Source organism: Rhamphochromis sp. 'chilingali' (assembly GCF_963969265.1).
Source record: "Rhamphochromis sp. 'chilingali' genome assembly, chromosome: 5".
Taxonomy (NCBI): Eukaryota; Metazoa; Chordata; class Actinopteri; order Cichliformes; family Cichlidae; genus Rhamphochromis; species Rhamphochromis sp. 'chilingali'.
Genome location: NC_137932.1, coordinates 17482081 through 17500626, shown reverse-complemented (window position 1 = coordinate 17500626; position 18546 = coordinate 17482081). Strand labels below are relative to the sequence as shown.

Below are 18546 nucleotides of genomic sequence, written 5' to 3'. Positions count from 1 at the left end.
ACAAAGTTACTGATTAATTTGAATGATAGAATTATTGCTATTTTTAATAGATATCGTGATAATAGCAATATTGTGAATCTTTGTTTTTTGGTCACGATAATCATGCAGAAACGTGATATCATGACAGCCCTAGTATGAAGTCTGATAAACTGCCTTGTGCTACATCATATCACTTGAGTCAGTGTCCGTTTTAGATGTCTAAGGGGTGTTGAGTTTAGAAACAAGTGATCTTATCAAACTTCTGTAGGCTAATGGCTGTGTGACATGGACAAAACTGTTTTTGGTTAAGTTGTATGGTGGGTAATACAGGCACTAGTTGTTGTTTTTTTGTTGTTGTTGTTTTTGTTACAAGAATAGGAAAGTCAGCAATGAGATATATCTCTCTTTCAACTCCTGTCATTAATAGTTCAAAACGAGTTAATGGCGCACACATTTAAATATTTGTAATATACTTACACTCCCATATCCTTCCTCTCCATATGGGCAATACTGCTATCCCTTTGCAACTGAGATCTAAATGTACTCAGACACTAAAATATATGGTACATAACATATATTATGACTAAACAGTCAACACTTTTATTGCAAGAAAAAAGTGACATTTACATAAGGCAAAAAAAAAAAAAGAAAAAAGCAGAAGAAACAAAAAGTACAGAAGGAAATAAATCCGGTGTAAAGGTTGTTATGGCTTTATGTAACGGGTGTCAGACACTTTGTCTTCTATCAAGTCTTTCTGACCTACATCAATAAGGTGAGGCGCTGTTATGCGTGTTTATTAATCCCTTTGTCCAGTCTGATTTTGTGGCAGTGTGTAAACTGCTTGCTCAACTCATACTAACTTTATCATAATAATAATAATGGATTGCATTTATATAGCGCTTTTCGAGACCCACAGTTATTAAAAAGAATTAAGAAATGTTAACTAGAAGATGTTCGTAACACAGACAATCTCAAAACCTGCTCTTGGTACGCTGCACTGATATCTCTTGTACACATTTTTTTTTTTTAATTTGTCTTGTTTTCTGTTTTCAGTACCTGTGGACAGGCAGGAAATCATTAATGAATTGCAAAATGTGTCTTTTTTTCTGACAATGTAAGAATGAAAAACAAAATTGGGTCAATATTTATTTTTAAATGAATTTTTATCCTTTGAGACTGTTAAACACTATAAAAGTCTGATGTCTGTAGTTCCCCCAATATCGAGTCGCTCATTTAACTACAAAACCTGCTTTTACTTTACATTTTTAAGGAATTTGTAAAAAGTGATGTCAGGTATTCAGTTACACTGTTAAACACCATACTGATGATATTTTTAGGCTAAGGACTTTTAAATTGTTCACAGCTGCCCTAGCTTCATTTGAAGACATAATTCCAAACCCAGCTATATTGTCCTTTATCATCTGTTTACATAGCAGCTTCTAGTACTGGACTTCTAACCTGTTTTCTATTTGCATCTATATTGTGATCCTCTGTGACCTGCTTATTACATGTTTATATAGTAAACAGAGAGTAAAGCACTTAGTTCTGCCAACATCACCAGGATTACAATCATTTTCAATATAGCTAATTTACAAGATAATAAATAAGCTGTGTTTATAATTTACACATGAACTGTAACTTCTGCAAGGGGACACCTGCAAAATAAATAAAATAAAATTCCTCCCTCCCTTGAGATTGTGGAGCAATGGTAACCATCTCCAAAATGGGTTATTTTGTGTTGAAAAGACTGCAACTTTAAAACGTCCAGTAAAGATGGTAACTCTTCCTCTAGTTGAACTTCCAACTCCAGGAATGTCGACTGTCATTCTGTTTTAAAGTCTTGTATTGTCATTTAAACAGTGAATTATTATTATTTTTTAACATTATGTATTTGTTTGCATTTGGGGACATTTGCAGAAGTACCTTGAAGTAGCTGTCAGTGGCTGCAAAGCAGCAACTACAACTGGTTCACTGGTTAATAAACCAAATAAAAATTAAAAATCAAACATGGTAATAAAATAGTATTCTTTCCAAACCAGTGGCCCAAGCAACAACCACGGCCCCTCCTTCAATGGCAAGCCTGTCTCAAGCCTGATTACAGTTGTAACAATCTTTTTTAGTAAAATATCCTGGAGTCAAAATCTCTGATCCTATCCTTTCAACCTCACACAATTCATAATTCTCCTTTATACTCTTGCACTGTGTATAAATGACATAGCATAAGCTCACATATTTCAAAACAAATCTGTAACAGGAATAACATATTTCACAGATTGTGTCGGATTTTACACTTCACAAATGGTGAATGTAAATTGTTTACAGTATATTATTGTTCAGTGAATGTCTTTTCCTCTGTTTTCTATCTTGTTGATATTTGATCATGTGTATAAGGGCTAATCGGTACATTTATGTGCATTTACAGTTGCATTAGTTTAACACTAGTAATATGAGATTAAGATTGTTATGGACACCTCTTGTCTTCTTTTTGCTGTAAAAAGATGAGTGATGTTGTAAATTATTTCACTTTTTTGTCTATTATGATGTAATGTTAAATGTATCTTTCTGATCTGAACTCTGTGCCTTTTGTTCTGCTCATAGCAGCAAAGATTCCTTTGTGAAGGCGCTTGTGCTTACTGTCCGTCTGCACTTCTGTGTCTTTGTGTAATAATATACACAGTAAAATACAAACTTCAAGGCAAACATTTAATGACCAACAGACATGTTGAAGACGGTCTCATTTGTCAATAATTCGTCTTTGAGAGGTGAAGCAAATCGTTACCATCCTCCAATGGTTGACTACCCAAATGTGCCATGTACCAACGCCATGGCACTAAACAAATCCCCGACGTCACCGGAGATTTTACTGGTCCCAAGAGTCCAGGTCAGCACTGTTGTTCTGCATTGAGAGTTTCTTTGCTCTAATGCAACACCACATGAAAAGAACAAAGCCATTAATTAACTGATCTCATTAACAGGACTCGGCGTTTTCACAGTCTGATAAAGCTCAGTTGACCTGTGATGTCACTGAAACACTAATAAAAAACTATTTCCCTGGAGAACTCACCTTTGTTTATGGAAGCTCGTTTTCACCACTGGAAAAAAAACATTTTTTGTCCCCAACAAGTCAAAATATTGGATCATTGTTTGAAAATTTTGAGTTCGGTATCTCGAGATCTTAACTTACCAACTCAAACTTTCAAAATAAATACGTCAGAATTCAGAAAATAATATGAAACTTTAGTTAAAATTTTGAGATAACCCCAAATTTTAAATTATGGGTGGCATTTTTTTCCCTTTCCCCTCCAGTGGCAGAAATAGGCTTGTATATGTGCTGAATGAACTCTGGTACTGTAGTTTCTCTTTAATCTCAAATACAAAATGCAACCGTGAAACCCTAAAACACCAAAATGCAGCTGAAAATAGTGTTTGGTTAATATTTGCACCCATTTGGTAAAAATGAGTTTTTAGCAGTTTAGCTCTAGCTTTTAAATAAAACATTTAGAGTCAAAATAAGAACTAAATTGCTTTGGTCTAAGAGCCACAGTGATGATTGAAACTTTGGAAAATATTAGGGAAAACAAGCGTTCTTTTATTTTGATGCTTTCACTTAACTCATTTAGCATGAGTAATCTACAGGACGCTGTCATGCGCATTCTTCACACAGCAACTCATTCTTAACCTTGGAAAAAGGCGATTTGATGAAAACGACTGATTTTAAATTGTGTCACACCATCTCCATTTACCTGTGGATGGGGTATCCCTGGAAAAAGATGCAACTGCATGCAAGTTGACCCAATTCACGACGCTTTTCGTCTACTCTGTGCTTGAGAGATAACTTTTAGATTATATTTATATTCACTACTTCTCACCAAAACACATTCTGTGCATCATAAACATCTGATCTGACTTTAAAGCATTTTTTGAGCCCTGTGGTTATTATCGACAGTGATTGTGCCCAGCGGGCCCTCGTGCATAACACTAAGACTCAAAAGCTTAAGCAGTTATTTGGAACACAGCCAGCAAACTTGTTTCTTTTGCTTGTATTGACCCACATGCTTCTCCTACCTTGATGCGCCAGAATGTTTTCCCCTGAAAAAGGGAAGACAAGGTAATTCATCTTTTTGTGTTACCACTGCTAAGCACTGATCAGTGAAACAGCAGGAATATACAGTAAATATAATCTTGCATAGATGCATATGATGCAAACAAAACAAAAACCCACTCTTTCTCACTTCTGGGTAACTTTGAAGCCAAAATCAAAACCATAGCAACAACGGAGCTTTTGTGCCAAAAGGACTATCTCCTCAACAAATAGATAAATGCTGATGATGAACATATTTGGCTCAAAGTTCATGAGAAAGCTAGTGACTCAACCTTGAGCTGAGCGGTCTCTATATTTAATAACATTACTCATTATTGTTTCATTTTAAAACACGTCCTGTCAGCCAGTGCTAACACATTCTACAATAATGATTTTACTATGGACTTTAATGTCTATTTTATTACAAAGTAAAACCAGTTACACTTTGTAGAGCTTTTAAAAAGCAACCATACATTTCTCTCTTTGTACTTCCAGTGATTATCATTTTAATTTTTACACCTCAGGCACATAATGTACAGCGTGTGAATTCTAACCATACAGTTCACCACAATTCATAAAATGAGAAAGTCACGTGTTCACTCAAAGAAATGAATGGTGTGAAATAAAAACACAGCTGTCATATACCATGGCAATTTATTTATCTAGGTTTTTAAATAAGAATTTATCTGCCTTAAAATTCAATTTCTCTTCATTCACAGTCGTATTACTGAAGTTACTTAAACAAGAAAATCTCTGAATTGTGTATATATGCTCTCTTTCAGGTAGTGGAAGTAGCAGCAGTGGAAAATATACAATGGAGGTTTTAGCACAGAAAAGACTGATGAGTAGTAGGGTCACCTGTAGAAAGTATCGCGCAAATTAAGAATAACAGCTTTCGCAACAAATGTTATCAGTGCAGTATGAGAAAAAAAACCTAGGAAAAAAAAAAAATTTTGCTCAGTTCGTAATAGCATATTAGAAATCCAGATGTGCTCAAAACATCTAATATTAATGAAATCTGTACAATAAACCCAGAGAGAGAGAGAGAGAGAGAGAGAGAGAGAGAGAAAATGACACTTTAAAACCTTGCTTCCATGACATAAATCAAGCTTTTTTCTTTTTAGGTGGATTTTTAGGAGGCATGTACAGTACTACCTCCTCTTGGCAGCTGGCCTGGTGCCTTTGCTGCTGCTGCCTGCCTTGCTGGAGCCTTTGGAGCCAGAGAAGAGCTTGGTCATGAGCTCAGAGACATCAGGAAGCTCAGGGTTGGGGTTCAGCATGTTCATGGACTGCTCCATTTCCTGTAAAGAAAGGGAGGCAGAGAATGAACAGCTGTTTTTGGAGAGCGAAAGGCTGTGTACAGACTCAATGTTCTCTCTGATGTTAAAAATGTATCACAATCAGTCACATCTGTTACAGTTAGCACTTTACCACAATAAGCAATTCAAAAGGAGACAAGGATAGGGTTAGGATTTAAAACATCACAACGTCTGTTGTTTCTTCTATTTAGCTCAGAGACACAGCACAATGAACATACCTTTCTCATCTCTGGGTCATTGGTGTTGACCACTTTGGGTAGCAAAACAATGATAAGCAGGGGCAGAACCATCATCATAACCTGCAGGAGCAACAAAGACATTAAATGACATGTAACAAATTCAGATGCAATCTTCTTTGACAACTTGTTTTTACAGTTCCTTTTTTTCAACGGTTTTATCTGTCAGCACAGAAGCCCAATATTCTCTTTTTGAGTTTGTGGGCCATCCAATCAAGAAAAAAAGTTTGGCATAAGGAAAACGCAACCTTAAAAAGGAAAGGAGCTAAAAAAAAAAAGAAAAGCAAAAAAAAAAAAGCTTGTGTCAGACAGTGGATGGCCTGTACTACCCGGGATAAATCAGGTTTATTTTCAACTCTGATTGATAGAAAGCTGCTCAAGAGTTCATAAGTATAAAAATATGCAGTAGAAATGAGTAAAAAAGGTCACTGTAAGGAATGGAAATGTGACTTCATGGTCATGAAACTTCTGTTCATTATCGTCAATATTGTGCACCAGCTTATCAAAATTAACTAACATCTGTAGTTCTCTAAATGGGGCTACAGCCAATGGACTCTAACAGTACAAATGGTAGAAAGCATATGTTTAATCAGAGTATTAGGATAATGGTGGGATCCTAGGAAATGTTTCTTTTGTGACATACACATGCAATTCCCACTTAATCAACGCATTTTCTTACCATTGGGTTCATAAGGAAGTCTGTCCAGCCCCAGGTTTCTCGCTTCATAAAGTAGCTGTGAGGTCCACTACTCCTGATCTGAAGAGGGTACGGCTGGCGAATTACCTCTGACGTTTTGATGTAATTCACAAGTCGCGCTCTGTGAAATCACACATTGCTTCAGTGGGTCAGAGTTGCCACAGGCCAACCGCTAATTTTTGCAAGTTTTGTGTTTTTCACTATAGTGGCCATACCTCATTTTACCCTTGGATGTGATATCAACACGGACAGCTTCAAATCTATAGGTGGGAGTAACAACTTCAACAACATACGACCCAGAGGGGACATCGTTCACAGCAAAACTCCCATCGGTTCTGTAACAAAAACATAAAGCAATTTTTTCAAGACAGCAGCTGCTTATAATTTAAAAAAAGGTACACCTATATTAGTTCAACCTAAAGTTCGTCTAAAATATTAATCCTGAAATAAATGGAGAATGAACTAAATAGCAAAGTATTATCAAACTATCTTACTAAAGCAGAAATACAAATGGTTAAGACAAATAAATAAACAAATGTGGTAAAAACGTTAAAGGTCTTGCCAGTCAATAAAAATTTTCAATTAAATATCTGAAAGTGGGACATCTACAAAGGTCACCTAATTAGTAGGGGTGCAACGATACACAAAATTCACGGTTCGGTTCGGTTCGATACTTTGGTGTCACGGTTCGATATTTTTTCGATACAAAAAAATGTTCATGCCTTTTTAATTTGTCATTTATTAAAATTATAAATATATATTTTAACTCAAAAGTACAGTTTTTAAATTTAACCCTAACCCTTGTGCGTGTTTTTTATTTTGACAGCGAATGCGCACCTGCGGACCACTTATGTGCAGCCCTGGTTATTTAGCTCGTCATATTGCAGCCACAGAAATTCTTTTGTCCATGAAACCATAAAGCTGCACTTTCTTTTTGCCTTATAGTCTGATTTGTCATAACTTCTCCGTTTTGTGGTAAGCTTTTCTTTGGCTGTCACTTCTTCACCCTGACCTGTCTTATTTGGCTCAGCAGAACTAAAATATATATCCTGCTGCTTTTACACACGCACTCACATAAGCTCAGCGATTCTCTGCGCGATCAACCTCTCACATGTTTAAGCTTGCTGCGGGAGATTTCACTTGTCATGTTTGCATAGTAAGGTAACGATTAATAAGACGATGTCAGAGGAATTGGTGCGCAAATTATCATCACTCACAGATCAGTGCTGTCGCTCTCTATACACAGTTCGCACGATTGCAAAGTGAAAGCAAAAAAACAAGCGCAAATTCAAACGCGATTTCAATATGTCACATATTGACAGTGGCTCACCCAATGACATAATTACCCAGCTACATTTCTGAAAGAATGCAAAAGCATTGACATATATTTTTCCTTCCTACAATAGCCCGACGGGCAGGGAAGAGATAGATTTTGGTAGCCCGACTGAAAAAAATCGCTAGCCCCAGGACGTCGGGCTAGCGATATTGCAAGCCCTGTATCTGATTGAGGAATCACTCATCTTTGGAAAAGAGAGTTTATTACAGAGAAATGGCTCTTTCCAAAATAAAAGCTATACTATCCGCTTCTTCTGGGCTATATTCTCAGCAGCATATTAAACAGCTGTCTAAATGACTCGGCTAAAGTTAGTAGCATGCTTGTTGTTTTTGTCTTTGCACTAGGATGATGTCGGCGTAAATGTGCAGTCATATTCGTTGTGTTCCCACTAGTGCTTTCAGGTTAATCTCGTTGAAATGACCTTAACGCCACAACACGGCAAATCTCCGTTAACGAGCTACCGCCGATCGCCCTGTGCATGGGGCTAGATGGCCAACACGTTAACGAGCTAACTGCGCTAACACACTAGTTCCCACCCATGTAATTGAGCATTACATGGCACATCCAACATACTGTTTTACTTTAGTCCATGACTCGCTTACCTTCAGGGTCATACGTCACATGAAAACCAAAATAATTCCAAACGCCAGATCTGAATGAGGGTGGGGGAGGTGCCCTGCGCTCTTCCTTCTGTCTATGCTGTCTGTGTTGAGCGCTCAGTGGATCTGCGCTCGACAGTGCAGCCTAGGCAGAGTAGTCGAACGCAGATTCACTGAGCGCTCCACACAGACAGCATCGTCAGAAGGAAAGTTGATAAAATAAATTACAAATGTTGTATTGTTCGATACATATGCGTACCGAACCGAAAGCACTGTATCGAACGGTTCAATATCGATACGAATATCGTTGCACCCCTACTAATTAGGTGTATAAGTATCTAAGAATTCAAGTAGTATGCTTATTAAGTTGAAATTTGAACTTAATAAGATAAGATAAGATAAGATAAGATAAGATAACCTTTATTAGTCCCACACGTGGGAAATTTGTTTTGTCACAGCAGGAAGTGGACAGTGCAAAAGTTATGAGGCAAAAATTAGAATACAATAAGAATAAATACAGTACACAACTGTACAGAATAGAATAAAATAAAATACTATATACAGTAGAATAAAATAAAATAAATATACAATAAGATAAAAATAGAATACAAATACAAATACTATATACAACTGAGTAAAAATACAACGATGACAGAAAGGATTATTGCACTTAGTATTATTGCATATGTATGGATGTGTGTGCTTATGCTTCTTTTCACGCGCAAATTATGAGTTTCTTATATACATGCATTGTTACATTCTGTGATGCAAATAACCTATTAAAAATAAAAATATAGTGATAACTGAATAATCTGAGACTTATTTTTTTTAAATACATTTTGTTATAGTTGCATAGTTAAAAGTGACTACTTCTATACCCTTTATGTGCCTGAAAAAACAAAACAGTAAACAAAATTTGTCTTCATCAAAATCATTCCTTTGGGCACAATCTATGTACATAATTTGATATACTAATAGAGCCAGTAGGGATGTAACAGTGAGACACATAAAACACAACACTACTAATGCCACTACTTCTTCTGCTAATAATAATGCATTTATAAAAACAAGAACCTTAGAATCTCTTTCTAAGTGTGTTCCATCCAATATCCTTGAATTTATACTTGTATCACAGACAAATGTATGTATTAGCCATCATTTATACTCGCATCTTTGGTGAAATACACTACTGTACACTAGTCATACAATAATTAAAACTATTGCTAAGACAATCGATTAAACCCTTGTGAGCTAAGAAGAACACGAATGATTATTTTATTACGGATGATACGGTAACATGGTTAAAGATAACAGGGTTAAATAACATGATATATTATGTTTATTTGTCCATTACTACACACGTGACAAATAAATACTATAGAACATGCTTAATAATATGTTTGAGTATGTGTGTAATATGTTATAATATGTTCAACACACGTTTGTGCAGCAAACCAGTGCTAGTACTGGTGTTTTCTCATAAACATATGCTAGCTGTGGAAACATAATAGATTATATATACACAAGTCTCTTGTGGACGTTTTGTGTTGTGGTTACCGCTGCAGTAGGACCAAAAAGGCCTCATGTTGAAATGAAACGCTAATTGATTGACACTCGGACAAGAGTTACAAAAGGAAAGCTGTGCATGATCTACAACATTTGGTACCTGCCATCTGCCACAGGCAGATGCAGTCGTTATCGGGTTTGACTTCGAGTTTGACCCTAACCACCAGCTAGCAACGGCTAGGTGCTAATGCTACTTACGTAGCATTAGCACGTATTGTAGCACGTACCATGCTAGCTAGTTATCCAATGAACTATGGATATTTCTTACCTCAAAAATCCCACATGTTCTTCACCATCTACTAGCACTCTAGCCGTGGAGACCCAGTCTTGTGTTTTCACTCCGGGAACTATCGCTCTTCCTTCGATTTTGAACCGATCTCCGTTAGTCTGCGTCGACATAGCTGCGCCAGGCCCCGCTTCCATTTCAGTAAAACACCACCCTACGACTAGTACAGACTGGACGAAAGCCAGTAGCAGCGGTATTCTTTCCCTGTGCCACATACTGCCTCGTCTTTAATAAACTAAAATCGTTTTTCACCGTTTCTCCACCAACATGCAGTCAAGAGCTGTTTAGCGAAGGAGCGGAAGCCTCGCTGAATCAGCTGTCTCTGCGGAAAATGACGTCACTTCAAAAAAACCTTTATTGTACAAACCAGAAGCGCCACTCGCTCGTTTTTGCACAAAGATTCCCTTTTATTCTTAAAACTCAAAATGAAACTCATTGAAATTTTAAATCGAACTAGGAGGCAGAATAAGTATTTTCCTTGAAGGTTTCCCACGTCAGTACATTTTTTTAATTTTGAAAAAGACTAAAAAAAATTATAAAATAGATCCTTTTTTCCGTTTAGCAATGCAGCTTTGAAAACTAATCAATTTTTAATAAAGATTAAAAAAAAAAAAATCACGAGGTCAAATTAACGCTGCAGGAGCATGTTTAAAAACTCGTTTAGCCACTTTAACTTGGTGAGCAAGATCTTTTTACTTTTATTGTTACTTTGGCATTCACTATTCCAAAACGGTATTTTCAAAATTTTAATGAGCTTAGCCAGTTAAAACAATAAAAAACAAACAAAAAACAAAACAAAACTGTGGTCTTATTTCTGCTGCAGTTTAACAGGACATCATCCCAGTACCATTTGATAATCTGAAGACAAAAAACAAACAATAAAATTGCATTTTTAATTTATTTAAAAGATGATTAAAAGAATCACTTGTTTTTACATTTTACATTACACAGTCAAATGTCAAAGGAAGAGGCAAAACGAAAAAACAAGAAAAGCAAGCTCTAATAACTTAAGACTGTTGCAGATTCAAGCTCCTTCTTTCGGAGAACTCAAGATGCAAAACATCAACATCCACAAGCGCATCTGCATTCCATGAAAGAGAGTGGTGTAGTGAGAGACAAAGACCTTGGCACTTCATAGAGCGAAATTACACCCAGTCTCATGGAGGTCCACTAAACATGCCCCTCAAAAAAGACAATCCACTTCAATGTGAAGCAGTCATTTGCTGTCCAGGAAGGCTCTCTTCGCCCTCCCTTCAGAGGTTCCAGCTCAAACGTGAGGGAAGTGTTTGAATTGTCAAGTTCAGTCCCAGTTAAGAGGTTTGAGTTTGAAGTAGCAAAAGTAACTGGTCTATTTCTCTTGCACCACTATCAGTTCGAAACATAGTCATGATTGACTGTAGTGGTCACATCCCAAGAGTGCTACATTGACAACTGTCAGGGCAGCTGCGACAGATAAGCCTCGATGCCCTGCAACACAAAGCAGAGATAGCACATGAAAAGTCGTCAGAGCTAGTAAATGCAGATAAACTGGATCACTCAACACTATTAATTTGATGCTGATTTGACATTTCAGCTGCTACAAACATGTAAAAATTAGTGAATGCATTTCCTTTTAAAAGATTTAATAAAACAAATCTTTTGTGGTTTCATTTTCTTCTCCTCCCACTATAAAACAGGATGTGAAGACTGAAAAAAGATCAACCACAAAAGCTTATGGTGGATCTGTGTCTTTTCTTTTTAGGATGGGAGTGGTTGGCTGAATCCACCTAAGATCAACAGAAGGTGAAATAACAGCAGGAGCACCTGTGGAGCCTGAAAACAGTTCTGCAACAGAAATATCAGTGTGACAAAACACTCATTTCTAAAAACGTTAATGCAGCTCTATTATATATTTTCTATTTACTTTTAACAAGAAATCAATGTGGTGCTTTAGTATAAACAATCCATACAAAACAGTAGCGGTCTTCACTCTGACCTATATCACGATGGAAAAAAAAAAAATCCCTTATGAGGGATGGTTCTCACCTTTGCCAGCTCTCCCGTAGTTCCTGGAACCAAACATAATCGGGTTCCTTCCTTCCACAAGTCCTTTAGCCGCTGCTTCATGACTTCCATGTTCCTACAATAAACACACAAACATTACTGATGGCAATGACTGATAATGATATATAACCTTAATTAGCTATAGTTATTATTCATTCATCACATGACTGTAATTATTTGATTATTTATTTATTATTTTCTCACATTCTGTATATTTGCATTATACCTATATTGGTATTATATTAATGTCCTGTGCATATTGATGATATCTGATTTCTGGTTAGAGGTTAACTGCATTTGGTGCCTTAAACTTGAACTTGTAAAATGACAATAAAGTTTAATCTAATCTAATCTGATTTAATTACTGATCCAATACATGGAAAGTGCAAAAGAGATGCAATCTTGGCACAGTCTTCGTGGAAATGTTTAAGGATACCATTAGGGCCTGTGCGATATGACCAAAATCTCATATCCTGATATAAGTCATCTATCGTCCCGATAATGAGATAAATCACAAAAATTTAACAGTTTCTGTAAATTCTGTGAATCTCGGGCAGCTCGACTTGCGTGAAGTGTTTCCAGCTGGGAGCTGTGTACCTGGAGTCGAGTGTTTTAACGATGTATGAAACTATACATTTTTAGACATAAGTTTTAACAGCCGCCATTTTCTTTGGGAGTATTTATTACACGGCGTGCTGCGGGGAAAAGCCTGTTCTAACGTTTGAGTCTAAGGTTTATTTTTTAGCAACTGGCGGCTCTTTTTTAATTCTCATCAGTAAATAATCTGCTCTTTCACGTGATTCAGTTCATTTTGAAAAGTCTCAACAGGATCTTGAGCTTTATTGTGAAAGGTTTATGTGGAAAATAATAAAAGCAGACACACGATGGTTTTACCGTCGTTGTTGCTAACGACAACGCATAAAAGCAGGCACCTATCCGTCTATAGTGTGGTTATTTAAAATATAAGAGAAAGAGAGAACTTTAAGAAGTTAATATAGCCACTACAGTGACCATCAAAACGGTGAAAAAAAAAATCCAGCATAAGGGCGTGGCTGCCTGGATGACAAATGTTTAGAAAATGAAAGCAAGCAACAGGATGTTTCCTGTGACAACACAGGCAACTAGCATGCCCGAATTCAGCAGATTATATTCATAAGATCGAAACAAAAGTGAATAACTAAAAACATTTACTGGATTTCAAATATTCATCTTAAAAATTTAATATCTGTTGGTTTTATCCCCATGCATTCTTTTTTTCTTTAAATTGATCCAACTTTCCAAGATTTATTTAGAATTACTCACCAGACAGTGAAAACTAGAAAAATAATATGATTTTAAACATCTACATTGAAACTCTGGAGGTTGCATTAGGTTTATTAAAGCGCACAGGGCTCACCTGTCTTCTGCACAACTGTCCTGCAGTCTTTTTTCAGTTCTAGAAAGTTCTGGCCACCATTTCCTGATGACGGATTGAACCCAGTGTAAACCCACAGTTATCTGTCTGTCAGAAAACAAAAAACAAAAACAGTTAGTTGAATCCAAAATGTTATTACATATGAGATTTAAAGGTCAAAGGAATTTCTCGACTCCTTCAAGAGGCTTTAGCTGCTCTCTCCTCTGTTCATTATCTATTTATCAGACAAGCTTAAACTTCCCGGAGGAGAACACAATCATCTTTAGGTTTATAAACAACAAATCTAACTGCTTTAAACTCAGCACACCTTCATATAATGATCAAAAAGAAAAAAAAAGATAAATATTATTAGAATGAATTGCCACTTACTCTTCATATTTACTGGTGAGGATCATTTTGACTTGGGGCATGAGGTCAACACAGCAGCCAAGTGACAAACATGGTGCTTCTGTTTGAAGGCTGATGAGAGAGGAGATAACACAAGTTCAAATGAGGTGATCATCAGCAATCAGGCATGAAGAAGAAAAATAAGAAAAATGGCCAACATGTCCACCGCAGAACAACAGAAAAATCTAACAAGCTGTCAGAGCTGCACAAGGTTTGGTTTTCACTAGGCCACCATGCTTCAACAGCTCCATATAGGTATCATGGTGCGACTATGCATGCTTGTATACTGCAATTTCAGAATTGTTACCAAAACATGACTATTTCCTGCTTTACAAATTATTGTCTTACAAACTGTACAATCTTTGTAAATTAACAGCTGACTGGACGAATGTGCAGCACGGTCACTGGAGGTAAAGCTGAAACACTAAAAGCTAAAATGTAAATAAACAAAAAAAAAAAAAATAACATTACTTACTTGTTTGTTAAGACAGGTAAGCAGTCAAGCAGCACACCTGTGTCTTGAATTCTGGGAAACCACAAACATGTGATGTGAAGATGACAAATTGTGAGTAATTACAGAATAAACACAACCATCAACCAACAGTAGCCACAAGTGTTTTACCTTATTAGGTAGGCCACTAATTCACTTGCACTTTTTCGCCATAGTGTTAGGGCTACTTTAAGTCGAAGACTTCTTCCAAAAAGAACCTGGGTCATAGCTTCATGGTCCTTTGATAGCTATGTATAGACAAACAATGAAAAAAAATGGAACTCAGTGTTTTCAGTGTTGCAGTTTTCAATCAACAAGCCTTCATATTTCATATGAAATAAAAACAATCAGTGGCTCGAGCTCTGTTTCTCACCTCAGCAAAATCACTGTACTTGGAGCTGGCCCCCGCCATCTTGGAGGCCTCTGCAGAGTTCACCGGAAATCCACAGCCCCGGACATCATCGGAGCAGGTCAGCTCATTTTCCTTGTTGGCCATGCCAGGGTCACATAAACGGCCTACATCTGATGATCTGCGGTGCAGCTTTACGCCCACCTCCGCCAATCCACAACTCTTTCTTTTGCAAGATGTCGCCCGCTTCACTTTTCCTGGACTGTGTACTCTGTAATGCACCTGAAATCTGCCAAATGGAGAAGTTGAGATTGGCCAGATGCAAAGCAGTCACAGGTTAAACCCCCCCCCCCCCCCCCCCCCCACATAAATACAAATTAAAGCCACCATGATAACGGTTAATGGTAAATGAAAGATGCTTTAATGGTTCAGTGACTGGTTGTACATCCACACTAACATGTTTTTTATGTTGACATTTGTTAATTTTAAGACCCCTAAACATCAAGACTTTGTTTCTGCCCCTCCAATCAACATCATTTCCCAGACACCTATGTTTGCTTCTTTATCAGTCATAATTATGAAGCCAAAATATCACAGCCACTCTCACATACGTTCTATGATTTCGTGCTTTTCATGTGTATCTTTTCCATGGCGTCATACAGTGACGGCTCCCAGTAGCCTTCTAATATGTTGCTGTATTTGCTTTGCGACAGCTCCCTATTGTCACTGATCCAAGCAAACAAAAAAAAAAAAATCTCTGGTCTTACTATTTGCTTTTCCTTCTTCAATATATTTTCAAAAAACAACTAACCCACTGCTTCTTAATTACACCAGTACACAGACCCAGTGTGGGTGAATGGTTAAGGTAATGTGTTTACAGAGGGTTTAGTACAAAAGGAAAGTTTACTTTCATATTAAAACAGCTTAAAAACAAAAAACATATTAGTGTGGATGCAAGGATGATCTGTGGGAAACAGGCAGTGAGTGATCATAATTTGATGAACCCCCTCAGATGTGGATCAGAGACTCACCTGTCTTTATCTAATTCTTCCTTATTAATAATATCCACCTAAAACAAAAGGATAGGGGATGAGGCCACTACTGCTACAATGCCACTGAACTGTACTTCACAGTCACCAGGATTTAAAAGACACATGGGCAGCTGTTTACACAATTAGTCATAGTATTTCCCATTATATCCTTATACCTGCTTCATATTCTTCTCAGCAGAACTAGGCACGCTGGGTCGCAGAAAGCCATTGGAGTTTTTGTGGTTGACCTTCGGGACTGCTCGTTGCCAAACATGCTTACCAGCTGCCATAATAAGGAACACTGCTGGAGAAACAAATTGGAAAATAATTAAGAGGCTAAGGAGCCAAAAGCCAGGACTATGTTGTGGCACAACTATGAATAGGCCAGCTAAAAGTCAAGAGCATACGCTCCCATATGTAACAGTTTGACTCAAATTAGCTCAGTGAAACAAGATAAACTAAACCAAAATGCTCAATTTTAGTTTCAAATGCGTTAGCTCCCATTAGCTCGTATGGCTGAACGTCGCAAAAACATAATATGCTGTAAACGTTAGGGCTGTAAGTTTGCTGCTTTGCAAGTGTCAAAATAAACGATGACAAAAGAGGTGTAAAGTTGCATTTCGTGACGCCTCCCATTAAAATAAATGTCAACAATCTCATTGTAATGTCTAGGTTAGCTTTAACTGTTAGCATTTAGCTCAACTCACAAGACAACACGGGAGACGTAGAAAGCAACAAGCTGGGCCGCTAGTGCGAGCTAGCTAGCTGGTTAGCCTTGTGAACGTATGTCTTCGTCAAAGATAAAGTTGTCACTTTTAACATGTACGCCCCGGAGATGAATACCAACCGATTCATTTTGTGAGATGTTACGATCGCTCCTCAGATGTGTAAAATCCAAAACGTGAAAAACTGGTTAAACACTAAAGCAACTCCCTCGATGCACGATCGCAAGCGTTTCACAGTTTTACCATTCAAATGAATACACCGCCGGTGCGTGAGGATTGTGGGATTGATTTTGGCAAAGAAAAGCTGCAGTTTTAGCGACGACTGCCGGACATTACAACACAAATTTGTGCTGTGGCGCCACCTGGTGTCAAATAGTGTGATACAAGAATGCAGTCTTGCAGAAGCTGAAATCTTACACCACTAACTGTGAAGTACATATACTTCTTTTTAAATTATTTCCATCCTTAATGAGGATAAATTTAGAAAAAAAACCAATGTAAATAAAAAACAAAGAGCTTATAGTATACTGTTGTTGGGTTTACGTTACATTTTAACAATCACAATGGAAAGGGAAAAAAAACCCTGAATAAATGTGGCATTTTTCCATCTTTACTCAAACCTAAAATCTAAAAATACTTAACTTGACATCCCCAGACCTGTGTAGAAAGGCTGGAACCACTCATGACATTAAAAAAAAAATATATTTTCTTGAAAAACTGGAGAAATTAGCAAGTTCATTTCAAGTTTCACATTTTGCATAACTTATTTAATTAGATTTTACCTGTATTTACCTGTGTAGCATGTACATTTCTGAAAGCGTCCGGACTCCCACAAACAAATGTGAATCAACACAAGCACTGCTTTAGTTTAGTAAAAGTAAATGCATACATACTGTAAAAACTATAACAGTCTCTAAGACTGTAATTTTCCTTAAAAGTATGCCAAAAGTGTAACTTCCAACATGGCAGCCAGGATGATGGCCCAAAGCCCAGTTGAAATAACACAATTGGTATCTCCTCATTGTATGGACTGCGTGTGCGCTATATTTAGTGAAAGGTGGGTTATAACCATTCTACTATATGTTTAAGCCATGGTTCTATCGGCGAGTCAAAGCCTAACTTTATTTATACAGTACACATTTTCCTTATGAACCGAGTTTTATTTGCGACTATGCACTCAATCATTTTCCACTCCATTGATTAAAAACAGATGACTTTTCTGAGGTGTTTTGATGGCCATGATTAGAAGTGTATTACTGGAACATCCTGACCTTGCTTTCTGTCATTTATGAGAAATGCAGTTGAACCTGTTATCCATTTTTGCATAGTTGCAAATTGTTGCAACTATGCAACAATTTGCAACTATGCAACAATTTGTTTTTCTGCAGATGTCACTACATTATACATTGTGATTAGCAAGCCAAAGTAAAAGAAAAAAAGTGGCTATAAAAACAGGAAGAAGAGAGGAGAGAAGGATGAGTATACACCACTTTGGATTATATGACTGTTGTCACTGACTTTGCTGATGAAGTTCTGATTGCTGAGCAGTTTGTCTTTGTGTTTTGTTAAAGGATTGGAACACTATCACCACTTATATGTTAAAAATATGCATTCATACTGTAGTCCATTTGTTATATATCTAAAAGCTGGTCCACTGGAAATTGTGATTGAATTCTATAACTGAAAGTGCTTGTTTGTTATGATGAACTCGTCCAGTCAGTCTGTTTGGACCTGCGGTTAAAGGGCTTCTCTCATTTGTTCCATGGTTACAGACATTACATTTGCCTTTATGTTATTTCGCAAAGCTCAGTCTGTTAACCGTGACTTAACCTTACACTTCTTGTTAGTTTTAGTTGCTGTTGATGTAAGGTTGCTTCTAGTTAGTTCCCTTTTGTGTTCCTTTGTGTCCCAGTCTCATCTGTGTTCATCCTTCATCTTTCTGTGCTCCCTGGTCCTTCTGCGTCCCTCCCCCATGTCAAGTTAATCGTGATTACCCGTTCTGTTGTGT

The 18546-nt window shown here is 37.1% G+C and overlaps 2 protein-coding genes across 3 annotated transcripts; both read right to left on the bottom strand.

Annotated features, from left to right (window-relative positions):
- Positions 1–4695: 4695 nt before the first annotated feature.
- On the bottom strand, positions 4696–10426 carry emc7b (ER membrane protein complex subunit 7b). Its single transcript, XM_080882697.1, has 5 exons — positions 10082–10426; positions 6528–6647; positions 6295–6433; positions 5598–5678; positions 4696–5361 (listed from the first exon to the last, which is right to left on the bottom strand). The coding sequence occupies exons 1-5, from the start codon at positions 10312–10314 to the stop codon at positions 5212–5214; spliced, it is 723 nt and encodes a 240-aa protein (XP_080738823.1). The 5' UTR covers positions 10315–10426; the 3' UTR covers positions 4696–5211.
- Positions 10427–10983: 557 nt separating this feature from the next.
- Positions 10984–16820, bottom strand: katnbl1 (katanin p80 subunit B-like 1). 2 transcript variants are annotated; one of them, XM_080882699.1, is made up of 10 exons: positions 16661–16820; positions 15990–16117; positions 15814–15851; positions 14807–15071; positions 14566–14681; positions 14419–14469; positions 13926–14015; positions 13539–13643; positions 12125–12218; positions 10984–11566 (listed from the first exon to the last, which is right to left on the bottom strand). In XM_080882699.1, exons 2-10 carry the CDS (start codon positions 16101–16103, stop codon positions 11534–11536), a joined length of 906 nt encoding a protein of 301 aa, XP_080738825.1. In that variant the 5' UTR covers positions 16104–16117; positions 16661–16820; the 3' UTR covers positions 10984–11533. The 2 variants fall into 2 exon arrangements, with proteins under 2 accessions (XP_080738825.1, XP_080738826.1); XM_080882700.1 differs by having other exon boundaries at positions 15990–16114; positions 16661–16819.
- Positions 16821–18546: the final 1726 nt, after the last annotated feature.